This window comes from Choloepus didactylus, chromosome 2 (genome assembly GCF_015220235.1).
Source record: "Choloepus didactylus isolate mChoDid1 chromosome 2, mChoDid1.pri, whole genome shotgun sequence".
In the NCBI taxonomy this organism is placed as follows: domain Eukaryota; kingdom Metazoa; phylum Chordata; class Mammalia; order Pilosa; family Megalonychidae; genus Choloepus; species Choloepus didactylus.
The window spans coordinates 90,642,177-90,657,235 of NC_051308.1; the positions used below are offsets into that span (position 1 = coordinate 90,642,177).

At 40.8% G+C, this 15,059-nt stretch overlaps 1 protein-coding gene across 4 annotated transcripts in view; it reads left to right on the forward strand.

Annotated features, from left to right (window-relative positions):
• Window positions 1-13,325, forward strand: part of ANKRD45 (ankyrin repeat domain 45) — a 94,736-nt gene extending 81,411 nt beyond the window's left edge. The window contains exons 5-7 of one of the 4 annotated variants that reach the window (XR_005215162.1): window positions 5,940-6,078; window positions 8,946-9,234; window positions 11,242-13,325. Coding sequence is in view for 1 of the 4 variants with exons in the window: in XM_037825326.1 (XP_037681254.1) it covers window positions 5,940-6,078; window positions 8,946-8,980 (174 nt within the window). In the remaining 3 variants the exon portion in view is untranslated. Of the gene's footprint in view, window positions 1-5,939; window positions 6,079-8,945 lie in introns of all 4 variants that reach the window. The other 3 variants (XR_005215163.1, XR_005215164.1, XM_037825326.1) reach the window with 3 other exon arrangements.
• Window positions 13,326-15,059: the final 1,734 nt, after the last annotated feature.

The window sequence follows — 15,059 nt, forward strand, 5'->3', positions numbered from 1 at the left end:
GTAGTAGAGGGAATGATTTGTACACTTTCCTACTCTGCTATTTTGTACCCGCACTCTCTGTTTTAATTTCCATTTTGACCTTGGTGTGCTTTTTACTTCCAGATAGTCAAATATTTGTTAGTAATTTCTAATTCCACTAAATTTTCTGTCAGAGAATATATGATTTATAAATCTATAATATTGAAATTATTACAATTTTGATAGTGACCAAGAAAATTCTTTTTAAAGTACAAAGTTCTCTAAGCTTAAGCTTGTTGACTTACATATTCAAATCTTCTATGTTCTTAACAATTTGTGGCTTACCTAATCTATCAAATTCTGAAAGAGGCATATTAAAGTTCCCTACTATGATTGTAGTTTTATCAGTAATCCAATTTTTAGGATTTTTTTTGTTTTATATATTTCACTGCAATTAATCTATTCAATAAATGTTTCCTTTGAATCCATTTATATATCCCAACAAAGCTGGGATGAATGAAAAGCTCAATTATGTGCTGTTTGCATTTAAAATGGTGAGGAAAAAGTTAAGCTACACCTGAGCTCCAGCCAGCTTTTCTGTCCTGCCAATAATTATTTTTCAACTGACCTTGCGTCTACCTACCTTAGAGATACTAACAATTCCTGGTAAAAAACCACTGGCTACCAACTAATCAACCAAACTCAGGTAAAGAAGAAATATATGCAGAAAAAAGTTTAATTCTATATATGTTCATCTTCTCTTTTACTGAGTATGTATTAATTTTTTTTCATTATAGAAAATTTATTCCTAGCTCCTATTACTGGGAATGTTATATCTATCCTCATGAATAGAGAAATCTTTAAATGCTATATAATGGCCATAAAGAGGTAAAAGGACGACAGTCACTTAGTTTTGAAGTCAGCAAGTTGGAATGGAAAGAACATTTGTTTAGGAAGCAAAAATCGAGGTTATAGTCCTAGTTCTGCATTGATCAGAAGTAGGGCCTTGGCAAATTGCTTAATCTCTTACTTTCAGTTTTTCTGAGTTTCAAAGTGGTCAGAAATATGAATACTCCCAAGGACAGTCTTGTAATTCTTCTTTCCTCTTTTGCTTTTGATCTCCTTCACCTTCACTCTTACTTTCCCACTCCTTTTGTGGTGAGGAGGATGGGTGTCCGGCGCCCTCCGATCTGTCCCGCGCGTCCTGTCCTCGGCCGGCGAGGAGAACAGAGGGAGAGAGAGAGAGACACAGACAAACTAACACTCGAGGCACACAATGGCTGTGAGCGCAAGCCTTTTACTGGAGTCAGGAAGAAACTTTCTCTGTTACATTTCCCACACGAGGCCTCATACCCCGTGGGAGAACAACCTCTGTGCGGCCGTCAGGCACGGCTCCTTGTGGGCTGTCTCCCCGAGGCTAGCCCGGGTAATCTCTTATATACAATAGTCACAACCAATAAGCTGGCACTACGTAAGCGTGTACAATAGGCTAGCAGCAACCGCTGCCTCATGCGTCATATGCGGAAGCAGGATGTGAGCGCCATCTTGGCTCACTCGATGGGAGGGGTGTACTCTAGAGCAGGCTGCAGCGTGTCCACTAGGCCCTAACCCGGAAAGCGGCTCTCCACATCTCCCCCTTTTTATTTATTTCAACCCAGTGTCTCCATTGATGAGTGTACTCCCGTGGGCCTGAGTGACCCACTACATGTTTTGGTGCTTTGGGGAGTCTGGACTAGGCCCCTGCCATTTTACGGCGGAACCTCTGGCACCGACCAGAATGCTTACCTCATATAGAGACCGGAGAGCCCGTGAGCTGGAAACAACGTGACTCTCCGTGCAGTACTTTACCTCGCAACTGGGGAAAGACGGTTGGGGCAGGAGAGTGGCAATCAGCGTCAAGGACGTCACTAGGCGTCTCTGTGCAATGGCCAGAGTCCAGTCTGGCCACAACTGGAACTCCACCTAAGAGACTCGCCTGAGACAAAATTTAAGACTGCTGGAGTCATATGCTATATCCGGGATACGGCCATGGACTTTGCTGCGAACCTAGCCCCAGAGCGCCCCACCCCGAGTGGTTGGGATGGGGATTGATCAATATAGAAGCTACTGTCAGGAGTATTATGGGTTGAAGACATAGCCATCATAGCGGTAACGCGCAGTCGCTGCTGTGCTTGAAACAAACGTTCTAACAGGCATTTAACGATTACTAAACCCACCAACAATCCTATAGCGAGGAGAACCCAAGAAGTCAGATTGGGCCATGAAAACCAAGAGGTGACTTGGTCCCACAGATTTTTTACAGTCTCGCCCAGTGTGGAAAGGTCGAAACTAACAGGCTTCAATTTCCTAATGTTCTCAAGTCCCTGAAGGTCGGATTTCACTTGGTCGGAGAGATTGGTGAAGTTGGGGAGATAAGTGTCCTTGAGCCACTCGGCGACATCTTGCTGCTCCTCTGTCAAGTTCACCCTAACCGGGGTGACACAAAGCCTCCCGAATAACCATCGGGTATCACACGTCTGCTGGAGAACTCTCCAGAGTCCATCTATTTCTAGTCCAAGTTCATCTATCTCCGCTAGGAGTTTCTGAATGGCCTGGAAATTTAAGTTCAGCATCTGATTGTGGCGGCGTAGCACGTCTCGGGTAAGGTATGCCTCTTGGACGCCTAGACGATCCTCTTTTTGGGCAACCGCGGGGTGGTCAGTCCTACTATTATCGTCTTGTCGGTCGTCGCCATCATCAGCAGGGTCGGAGGCTTGGTCTAATGGTTCAGGTTGTATATTCGTTGGCGTTTCTGACAGCTGTTCCTTGGCTTCTTCAGGTGATGTCACGGTTCTCACCAGTCTTTCCGGAACCCACACTGGTTGACGTCCTGGTTCCTGGGGAAAAACACAAACAGAGCCTCTGGCCCAGCTGAGCACCGGGTCAGGGCCTTTGTGGCAACGGCCACACGGCCTGGTTACTGCACCTGGTTCGCCAAACCGTTGAGTGGCAGGGGGCTGACGTCTATTGGGACAATCTCTCTTAAAGTGCCCTGATTGGCCACAGCCATAGCACCCGTTAGACTTTGCCCCTAAGGTTCTCGGGCCTTTTGTAGCCACCTGTAGGGAGCTAGCTAGCATGGCAGCTAGACCTGCATTAGTTAAAGGGCTGCCAGTATCTCTACAGAGCCTGACCCACTCTGTCAAATTTTTTGCTCTGTTTTGTGCCAGGATAACTTTGCACTCCTTGTTGCACTGCTCAAAAATCATTTGCTTAACCACAGTCTCTGCTACTCCTGGATCTGAGAAGATTCTCTCAGCTGCGGTTTGCATCCTGGCTACAAAATCCGCAAATGGTTCTGTGGGGCCTTGGTGTATATTGCTGAGTGAGGCCTGAGCCTCTCCCTTACCTGTTAGCTTTTTCCAGGCACCCACAAAACAGCGGAAGATCTGGGCGTAGACCTCTTGTGGGAAACCCGTTTGGTTCTGGGCATGGGCGCCTCTCCCCAACAGCATGTCAGCATTCCACCCGCCACGTCTCCCCGCCGCATTCCTTGCGGCCTGCTCTTCAGCTAACTCCTCAAACCATGCTTTCCAATCTATGAATCGGCCTGACGGCAAGCAAGCACGGGCTAGCTGAAAAATATCTGCGGGTGTATGATTTAGAGCAGAGAGGTTCTCGATCATGTTCAAGGTATAAGGGGCATTGGGACCGTACTGATGAACGGCCTGCCTCAGCTCCTTCAAGAGTTTGTAATCATATGCCTCATATTGGTTGTTGCCTTGGTGGCTAATAATGACCGGGAACATTTCTGTGGTTGATTCAGGCTTAAGCGGTTGATACCCACCTAGTACACCGAAAGGTCTAAAGGTTAAAGAGGGGACCCATTTCCAGAAATGCCTCCTCCCATCTTTTATTGATATGGGGTCTAAGGGGCCTGGGTACTCTGGTGGGGGAAGCAGTTGTGGATACCCCTCCCCCGGCCCGTCTGCAAGGGGTTCCTGGCTCCGCAAAGGCGGATCAGCGAAATTACCGGATTCGGGCACTAGGGGGAGCCCCCGGTAGGAGCCTTTAGCGGGGCCGCTCAACCCGCCCACCGGAAGCTGCGGCGTTTTTTGTGACGCGGCGACAGATGCCGGCGGGGCGGAAGGCCTCGTGGGTGGGGCGGAAGGCTCCTCCCAATCAATTAATGGAGGCGCTTCCGCTCCCTCACTGTCATCGCTATCCGATTCTGAGGCAGAGGTGTCCGAGCTACCACCACTCAACTCTGGCTGCTTGCCTTTATGGGAGCCAGCCGCAGATGACACCGACTGGGCTTCCTGGAGAGCGTGCCGCGCCTCTTGCAAGGCGGAAGACGGAGTTAGGCCTGTAGCTGACTCCAGTTCAAGGACCGCGCGGACGGTCTCCCATATAGGGACTAGAATCGGATCTAAGCAAATGCCCGTCTGACGCGCCCGGTCTATATCGCGACCAAGCTTCATCCAAGAGGGTAGACTGAGGCCGCCGGTGGAGGGAAACCAGGGGGCAAAAGTTTCAATATCATCAAGAAACCTCTGTAGGGAGTTTTTCTTAACTGAGATACCCCTCTGCTTCAGGAGGGTTTTTAAAGGAGCTAACAGAGGTGAACTTCCAGACTGCCCCATGCTTGCAGTCGGCACTGTACTTTAACCACTCGGAGAGCTCTTCCGAGTCCCCGGGATCGCCTGAGAACCCACGGGCCCTGACCCTCACGTAAAAGAAACACACCCTCTCACGCTGATCAGGCGCGGGAAGTCCGCTGGTGCCGAGGTCCCCGTACGGGCCACCACTTGTCCGGCGCCCTCCGATCTGTCCCGCGCGTCCTGTCCTCGGCCGGCGAGGAGAACAGAGGGAGAGAGAGAGAGACACAGACAAACTAACACTCGAGGCACACAATGGCTGTGAGCGCAAGCCTTTTACTGGAGTCAGGAAGAAACTTTCTCTGTTACATTTCCCACACGAGGCCTCATACCCCGTGGGAGAACAACCTCTGTGCGGCCGTCAGGCACGGCTCCTTGTGGGCTGTCTCCCCGAGGCTAGCCCGGGTAATCTCTTATATACAATAGTCACAACCAATAAGCTGGCACTACGTAAGCGTGTACAATAGGCTAGCAGCAACCGCTGCCTCATGCGTCATATGCGGAAGCAGGATGTGAGCGCCATCTTGGCTCACTCGATGGGAGGGGTGTACTCTAGAGCAGGCTGCAGCGTGTCCACTAGGCCCTAACCCGGAAAGCGGCTCTCCACAGATGGGGAGGGCCTGGAAGGGGAATTGGAAAGTCTATCTTGGACAAAAGAAGACCAGTTTGGACTGGGGAGAGCAGGAAAAAAATTAGGTGTAAGGTTTTCCAGATTAGTCCTGATCTTAAATCAGACATCAGTAATATACTGCATGTGTGCAATGAGATGGTTTTATAATATAGATTGTGAGGTTTTCAGTGATGTGGAGCTCTTTTTCCATTTCTTGCACTTCTTCCTCCTATGAACCATCTGAGAGGAAATAAAATATCCAGAATCAGCATTGTCTGAGTTGTACTCAACTCATATCATCCACCTCTTCTTTTACAACCTTTGCAAACACTAATCTTCTTCATAGGGCTCAGTGAAAATAAAGACTTATATAGAGAGCTTAGACTGGCACAAGGCTTGATGACTTAGATTGTGATAAAGTTTATTATTTTAACATTCTACTAATGTTAGAGCTGCATGGTCCAATTTGGTAGCCACTAGCCAAATATGACGATTTAAATTTGAGTAAATTAAAATTAAATAAAATTTAAGATTCAGTTCCTTAGTCATACTAGCTACATTTCAAGTATTCCATAGCTATATATAGCTAATGACTACTGTATCGGACAGTGTAGATATAGAACATTTCCATCATCGTGGTAAGTTCTGTTGGACAGTGCTGGCTTTTAGAGATACTATAGAATTTTGATTTTCAGTAAATAAGTGGAAAGTAAGTTCTCTATTTCTGTTTCTAGAATACCATCATCACTGCATGCCGTGCAAAAAATGAGTGGCTGGAAACCCATTTGGATGCTTCCATTAATGAGCTTTTAGAACAGAAAGAACAACTGGAAATTATTATGACTCCCATTTTCACAAAAATGGCTACACCACGTAAGTTTTGCATAAAATGGTTTGGATGTCAGAAAAGATGAAAGTTAGATTCAATGTTGCTGTTGCTGAGATACTCTGATTTTAACAATCTCTATAAAATCTTCATTAAGTGTTACAAGCACTAATGCATGACATAGCTCCCTAGTTTCATATTAGTTTCAATATTAGCAATATAATAATAGCTGAATTCTTTCTATAGGGAATGTCTACTACTAATCTTAATATTAGAACCATCATCAGTCATTTAATTTTGTAAAATTTACTGTCCCTTTGATTTTGACCAGTGAATCTCAACTAGGGAGATATATCCTCCTCAGAGATAGGATGACAGTATTTGAAAAAAGCCTTTTCAGTACCCTAATTCTATATTTGGGGAAAAAAACCTATTATGGAAATACTGTCCTGTTAATGGGAAGGTACATGTATCAGAAGCTTGGTAGTGAGGATACCTGAGATTTTTTTTAATAACAGCTTTTTTGGGATACACTTCTCATACCAAAAAATTCACCCCTTTAAAGAGTAGTTCATTGGTTTTTAGTATATTCATAGAGTTGTACAACTATTACCATTCTCTAATTTTAGAACATTTCATTACCCTGAAAAGAAACCCTATATCCATTAGCAGACTATCCCATTCCTCCCTCCTCCCAGCTCCTGGTCACACTAATCTACTCTCTTCTTCTTTGGATTTGCCTGTTCTGTACATTTCACATAAATAGAATAATACAATTTTTGTGGCCTTCTGTGTCTAGCTTCTTTCGCTTACTATGTTTCTGAGATTCATCCATGTTGTAGCATATATCCATACTTCATTACCTTATATGGTTGAATAGTATGACATTGTAAGGGTACAGATTTTATTTGTCATTTTTCTGTTGATGGACATTTGGGTTGGTTCTCCTTGTTTGGCTATCATGAATAATCCTGCTAAGAACATTTGTGTACAACTTTTTGCGTGGTCATATATTTTAATTTCTTTTGGGTTTACACCTAGGAGTAAGATTGCTAGGTCATATGGTAATTCTATGTTTAACCTTTTGAGGAACTGCCAAACTGTTTTCTAAAGTGGCTGCACCATTTTGCATTCCCACTAGCAGTGTATAAGGGTTCTATTTCTCCACATCCTTTCCAACATTTATTATTGTCTGTCTTTTTTGTTTTAGCCACCCCAGTGAGTGTGACATGGTATCTCATTGTAATTCTGGTTTGCATTTCCGTAATGACTAATAATGTTAGACATCTTTTCATGTGATTACTGGGCATTTGTAAATCTTCTCTGGAGAAATGTCTATTCAAATCCTTTGCCATTTTAAAATTGAGCTATCTTTTTATTGTTGACTTGTAAACGATTCTTTATGTACTCTGGCACAAGTCCCTGATTAGATACATGATTTGCAAATATTTTCTCCCATTTTTTGGATTTTTCTTTTCATTTTCTTAATCATGTCCTTTGAAACACAAAAGTTTTTAATTTGATGAAGTCCAGTTTATCTATTTTTTTCTTTTGTGGCTTGGGCTTTTGGGTCATATCTAAGAAACCATTGTCTAATCCAAGGTCAAAGATGTATCCTTATGTACTTTTATGTTTTCTTCTAAGAATTTTATAGTTTCAGTTCTCTTACATTTAGTTCTGTGATAACATTTTGAGTTAAATTTTCATGTATGGTGTGAGGTAGGGGTCCAACTTCATTCTTTTTCATATAGATAACCAGATACTGAGGATTTTTTTGTTTATCAAAAAGAGCTGTGGGCTTTAAAAGCGTAATACATTTAACCTGGTCTAGGTATTGTGACGGACGATCCTTTGCCATCTATAAATGTTATCTACTGAGCATATGCATAGCACTCTGCTAAGTACCATTGGGGAGACAGAGGCTTGACACCACCTTTGTCTTTAAGGAACCTACCATCCAATTGTTAAGGAAAATATGCAGACCCTAAAAGATAAACTAAGTGCTGTATATTTTCAGAGAAACCTAAGTGGAAAGTTTCATAGAAGAAGAGGAATTGCCCAGAAGGATGGGTAACTAAGGTTCAGTGGGAAGGAAATTCCAGAATGGGAGCATAGTATGATGATGAAAGGTTCAAATGTGGGAATAAGGAAATGGTCAGTACCCACCCCCAACCCCCATTGATTATAGTTGAGTCTGTGTAAAATAAGATTGGGAAGTAGAAAATAAGGTAACTTACGATCATTTTATGAAAAGTACTGAAATGTAAGCTTAGGAATTTGGGTTTTATTTTTGGGGCAATGGGTACCATTAAAGACTTTGAGGTAGGAGAGGAGAGGGATTAATTAGTAATAAACTGGCTTTCCTTTTAAAATGGATTGGAGGGAGAGGAGGTGTAAGGAAAAGGAGACCAATATAGGACATGAGTGAGAAGATAAACTGAATTATTCCCATCTTCCTCCTCTACTCCACCCCTACCATTAGACTGGCCCAACAATCCTGCCACTCTCACTTCTCACCTTTGAGGAAGAATTGCCTCTTTCTCCAGGTCTTCTATGTTATATCCCCTCCACCTGCTCTAGCATCTTGAACCTTCATATTGTAGAATGCTAGATCTAGGTGGAACCTTTGAAATGATCCATCCTTGTACAGATGGAAAAGGTGAAGACAAGGAGGTTAGGCACTTTATTCAAAGTTTGTCAGTGGCAGAACTAGGAACAATAATATTGATTATAAGGGAAATGTGACTTTACAGCTTTAGATTTTAAAAAAAGAAGACAAGCCCAGGATTTAATTAATGGCTGATTTAGTCTAGGACTACTGATTTTTTCTGTACCCACTGTTTTAAAAACTGTTTTCATTTTGTTTCATATTGCAAGCTTATTAAATGTAATTTAAAAATCTGCTTCTTTTCAGGTCAGGTGAAAAGTGCCAAATCTGTGCTAACCTAAGCCATGGTCAGAAAAGAAGTGAAGACATACCTTCTACTGAATATATATATTTTGTAAAAAGCCACATTTTCTTCTAGTGTCCATAAAGAAAAACCTATTCATGCCAATTGAAGTTAATAAATAGATGTGGGTTTTACAAAAATGTTTAATATGAAATCACATCACCCTTGTTTTGTTATATTCTGTTCGGGATGTTTATGTCCAGACTCTGTCCTTGCCTCTGCAACACCAAAGGCAACCCACGTGATTTCCAGGTACTACTTCTAGAGAACACATGGATGTGACTCCCTCACAAAGACCGCATGGAGACTATTTAGAGAATCTAATAATTTTCTGTGTAATTGAGGCAAGAAATTTCCATTTAATTGAGGAATTTCATGATAAAAGACACATTTGGTTATTTTCAGAGGACACATTTGTTTTCCCTATCTTAAAAAGAAAGCTTATGGAATAACATTCTGGAGCAAGAAAGTAATAAGAATCATTTGGATCAGGGTCCTCTGGTTATACAACTATTACTTCTTATGTCCGAATTATAATTCACCTGTAAGGTGGGATGTGGTATTTAAGTAAATACCCTTATTTCTTTATAGTCTATATTTAAATTAATGAACACAACTCTGTTTAGTTTTATATTTAGAAGATTTACCCTATTCTGTAGTTTTGGCAATTTAGATATCATAACTGTACTCCGTGCTGTTTTTTTCTCCTCTTATGTTTTTCTTACGTTTAAAAAATCATAGTTGGTTTCACATCGGTGATTTGGAAACAAGTCTTTTTTCCTTTCTACTTTAATAAAGTCCCTGAACCTTCTACTACTCTATGACTTTCTGGGGCAGTTTTATAGAAAATTTCTTTTTTAAGAAAGGCTTTTATCCCAGAGAATATGATGGAATTAAGGGTTCCATCTCAGTGGTCCCATAAGTGTGCAGTGCGTATGTTTCTAATTCTCACTCACCACTGGATAAATTTTAAAAGCTGAGTCATAAAAATCATTTTTCAATAAATTTAGGAGACATACTAATTTTTAAAGTAAAATATTTTTACTTCGGAAGTATCTTTTCTCCTCCTGATTCTACTCCCCAGTTTTATCTGTTTTTGGGGTTTTCTGCCCATTCTTTTGGGTTGTGTTCATAAATAATATGCAAGTAGTGTTTTGGGGGAATCATAGATTATTTTCTCTTTTAACCCTTTCTTGAGCCCCTTGTTCTAATTTGGTTGTATAGCTTTACCTCTGTTGGTAAAAGAGATGTAAATTTATTGATTACACATTCTTCCTTAATAGATCTTTGTATTTGCTACAGAGTTTCTCTGCAATGAATATGCGTCTATGTAAATTATTTTAAATTTGTCCCACTACTTTATTGGGACATTTCCTGTTAATTGAAACTTCCGGGGCAAAAGAAAAGGAAAATATGCATTTTGAGTGAAAATTCAGAATTCCACTAAATGTAAGGCAGTCGTCATCAGTTCACTTACCCATTGTTTGTGAATGAGCAATTCCTCTTTTGTAGAACTGTACAAATATTATGTTTTGTATTTTTAATCTTTGATGTAATATTTCAAAGAACATCAAGTTTGATCATCATCACATTAATAGTCATTTGTATTTCTCCTCCATGTTCTCATTTTTCTTAGAATGTTTTTATTTCTCCTGAAATAATAATTACTCTGTACTAATTTCTCAGGGCTCATTTATGTTGAAGAGTGTCAGTCTTCTGATTTTCATGCATTGCACGTGAAATAGCATATTTCTTCCCATTTATTTCATTCTGCTGTTTTATTTTTGGTTGTACAGAAGTTATGTATTCAAGTATAATCATTTTATGTTGCAAAAAAAAAGCTTTTATTCCCTGTTCTTCATGACTTATTTCTCTTCATTATCCTGCCCTGAAAACTCATATTTCATAGGGGGTTTGGAGATGCACAATTTAATAGTATCTTGTCAATTCACATTTTCTCGACCATGGTTTTGAGATACTAGTATAATTTGTCTCCCAAATTTTTAAGTTTTGAGATCTTTTTGTGTATGAGTAGTTCAGTGTCGGTTGCCTTAAGCAAAAGAATAGGGCAGTAACTCTCACTCCTTTCTCTGGTAGATCCGGTGGATGTTTATGAAGTAGTACAAAGAAGATCTGTGTTTGCTCCATTCTCTTTATGCAGTATATTGCTAGAAGTCCAGTGCTCTTAAGCACTGCAATAATTTGGGGAAGGCCAGGTGCGATTTTTACTGTTTCTACTCTATGTGTGTATTTTCCCAGCCCTGATCTTGAATATGATACTGCTTTCCAGTGATACAATCCTGGTGGTCAGTGAGGGATTCCTGGATTTCATTTCAAAGATTCCTGGATAAGACCAAGGTATTTCTGGAGACCCTTTTGTATAAAATGAAACTTTCTTCCTCTTTATTCATCTCTCAGTCTTTAACCTTAGACTTTTTGTAGCTTCTGTTCCATTGCTAATGCTGTCTTCTTAAGACTCCATATATTGGCAAATCTGTGCCTTCATAGTTCCTGTACTATCTCATCAACTGCTTTTCTGACTCCTTGACCATCTCCTCTTTTTCATCTTGCCCCTAAGTGTGGGAACTCAAAATTCAATCCTGACCCTTAGTGAAGTAATCTTTAATTCCCGACTCCACAGCTTTTCCTTTGCCCCATGTTAGAACTAATCCTTCTTTCTATGGAATGCCTATAGTGCTAATAATCTCATACTATATTCAATTGTTTACATGTTTGTCTCCCCATGGGAAGTGTGAGCTTTTTGAGAGTAGGGACTTTGTCTTGGTCTTTTTCATATCTTAAGAGCCTGTAAGATAGTAAGTATTCAGTAAATAATAGTGGAATGAACTTTCTTTTGGGACTACCATATTTATAGAACTCATTACCTCCTCACTCATTTATTCAGCTTGTTCATCTTTATAAATAACTCCTGAATCCTTATCTCCTTATTTTGCTTGTACCCCATTTTAACTTCTACCCCTCCAGCAGATAAGCAGCAGATAAGCTGCATACAACCAACATTATGACTCTATTTATAATTTCTCCTCTAACCTTTTCATTTCCAAGCCTTCGTCTTGAATACCACATTATTTTTCAAGCATGTGAACCTGGTGATTACCAAGGTATTCCTGGATCTCACTTGAAAGATTCCTGTGATGTGAGGCTCTGAACATTTTTTTATATCTATAGATCTATAACTTTAGTCCATCTGGAGAGACATAGTACCTCTTGTTACCTATTGTTGCATTGAAATTATACATATATTCACAGGAGATTTAAAATGCCTTTATGGTATGAATTTGAGCTGTAACACAGGTAGCTGCATGACTTTTTCTTAATATCCACACAGTAATTACTGTTTAAGAGTTTATATTAGTAATTCAGGAAAGTTTCCACGTTATTTGAGAGATTGTCAAGCAAAGGCTAAATTCAGTGTTATGATAACTTCTAGACAATGGTTCTTTAGATTTTTGTATTTCATTGATTAGAAAAGTGTAAAAAAACTAAAGGAAGGGAATTGATGAGACATCATTAAGAAAACAGCAATCTACCACCACTATATTTAATAAAATACAAGACATTTTGACAAGAGAAAAGAGGAGAGGTTATAATCTCAGTGTAAGGCTCTACCCTTTAGGTTGAATTCCTTAAACTTTATATAGGCCTATATGCTAAATTTATTTTTCTCATTTTACCATGTATGATGGAACTTGTGTCAGGAGCTAGAACTAGCCTGTGGTCCAGCCTTTGAGAACTTCTGCTCTAGACTCTGCTAAAACAGGCAAACTGCCTAGTTAGGTTAACATGATAATCATGAATTGTAAAAGTCTGACCATCACCCTGATGTTTGATCTAATATATGATAGATTGAATTTTCCAAGATGGCACATCTCCCATCCCCCATGCTCTTCTTACAATGTGGTTTTGATATTCCTCCCAAAGACAGGTGAAGTCACTGTTCTCTCCCCATGAATCTGGGCAGGCCTATGACTACAGTGGAAGTTATACTATGTGAAAAGGCTAGATCATGAATGACGGTGCAGCTTCTACCTAGTTCTCTTGAGATGCTCGCTCTTGGGAACCAGCCGTATGGAAGGCAAAGCAGCCTATGGAGGGGCCCATGTGGAAAGGAACTGAGGCCCCAACCCCGCAGCTCTGCCTGAGTTGTCAGTTAGCTGGCGTCATCAACTTGCCAGTCATGTGAGTGAGTCATCTTGGAAGTGGATCCTCCAGTCGAGTCACTCCAGCTGATCTATGTGGAGCAGACACAAGCCTTCTTTGCTGAGTCTTGCCAAAACTTCAAATTTGTGAGCCAAATAAATGACAGTTGATGTTTTAAGCTACTCAGTTTTGTGTTTATTTGTTTTACAACAATAGATAAGGTACACATTTTGGAACCTGGAAGCGAGAAATATGTGGCATTGCCTTTAGGACTGGGTAGTAAGCAGACACTGCCAAAAGGGCCTAGAGGAGAATGTTAGTGAAAGCCACAGGGCCTCAAATAGAGTATTAGCAGAAGCCCTAAGAGCCTCTATGAGGCTTTTAGTGGGAGATTGCAGAAAAGACAGGAATACGTTATTGAAAACTACAGAAAAAAGATTCTTGTTATGTGGTGGTGGTAATGTTATGCAATGTAAGGTAACATTATGTAATTATTATGTTGCCTGTGTAGGTAATTAACTCTGTGATCCTGCTCAGGATATTTCTAGGCAGAGTGCTCAAGTGCCACCTGGCTCTTTCTAGTAAAATGTGAGAGGAGAGAGAGGTGCTGCAAAAGAACAGTTCAGTTTTCAAACACAGTTTAAAATAAATATAAAGGAGCCAGCATTTGATGGATTTGAAAAGAAAATTGTTTCTCATTCCTAACCTCTCTTGACAGTAAAATATTTTCGAACTAGGGACTGGCTTCTGGGAAAAGATCAAATCCAGGATGGGATTGTAAGGTTGTTTAAGACCTCGGAAATATCTAAGGTGGTGCTATATACAATCTTTCAGACTGTAGGTGGGTTTTCTCCATGCTCCTGAGAAGATGGCCTCTAGCTGCTTTAGGCAGTCATCATAGTGTATCAGCCAACTGGAAAGAGAACAGCTCTTTCTCAATAATGGCATGTATCAACCTGAGAAATCATTCTTTTGGTCCTGTCTGAGTCAGATGCCCACCCCTAAATAATAATCACAGTGTTAGGGGAGTGGAGAACTATGACTATAGTTATGTGTCTATCTCAGTCAGTAGAATCTGTTTTCAGAAGACCGGGTTGGAAGGATATATACCAGGCAGCACCCTGTCCCTCAACTCCCCAAAGCTGCCAAAGTCTACTTCATCTGACTTTATCCAAAATGGTGAAATATAAAATTATTGCTTCTTTTTTTTTTTTTTTTTAGCTCTATGGCAAAGGTTGTAAGGTAGAGGAATTTGATCGTCTCTTTATTTTGTTTTTCTCTAGCTCTAGCTCACAGAACTATATATGTAATCTACAGCTGACTCTTAGTGAATTTTTTCCAAGTTTTCCTAAAGTATGAGGATTTTACTAAAGGCTATGGAGGATCTGAATTTTGAGATTTAACACTGCTTGAATCACCCCTGTAGGGCCTAGGTAAATCAGATGAGCCTGAGGAGACAGCAGTAGAATAGGAACTAGACAGACATAGGAAGCGTAACGGTCAAAATGATTTGAGGCAGAACTCTTGAGAACACAACCAAACTTAATGTTGAGAAAAATCAAGATGACAACCAGGATGGATAAGGTGAAGATGAAAATGGGAGAAAGGGTAATGTATAGTAACTGGGAGAGTTAAATAAGGGTGGGATGGAAAAGAGTAAGGAGAGAGCCTATGGATAAGTTCTAACACAACTTTCGTGTTTTGTTTTTTTTTTTTAAATATCATCCCTAGCATTTATGGTAGGGATGGGCCCAGTGGCTTTAAAAAAAAAAAAAAAAAAAAGCAAACAAAAAACACACCAAGCTATTCAAAAAACCAAGTCCTATAGGTGTAAAGCAAATATTTTAGGGGATTGTGTTTGGGTGCTGATGGTGAGTGTTGCAGTCAAGGGCAGACATGGAGCTGTCAACCGAAAC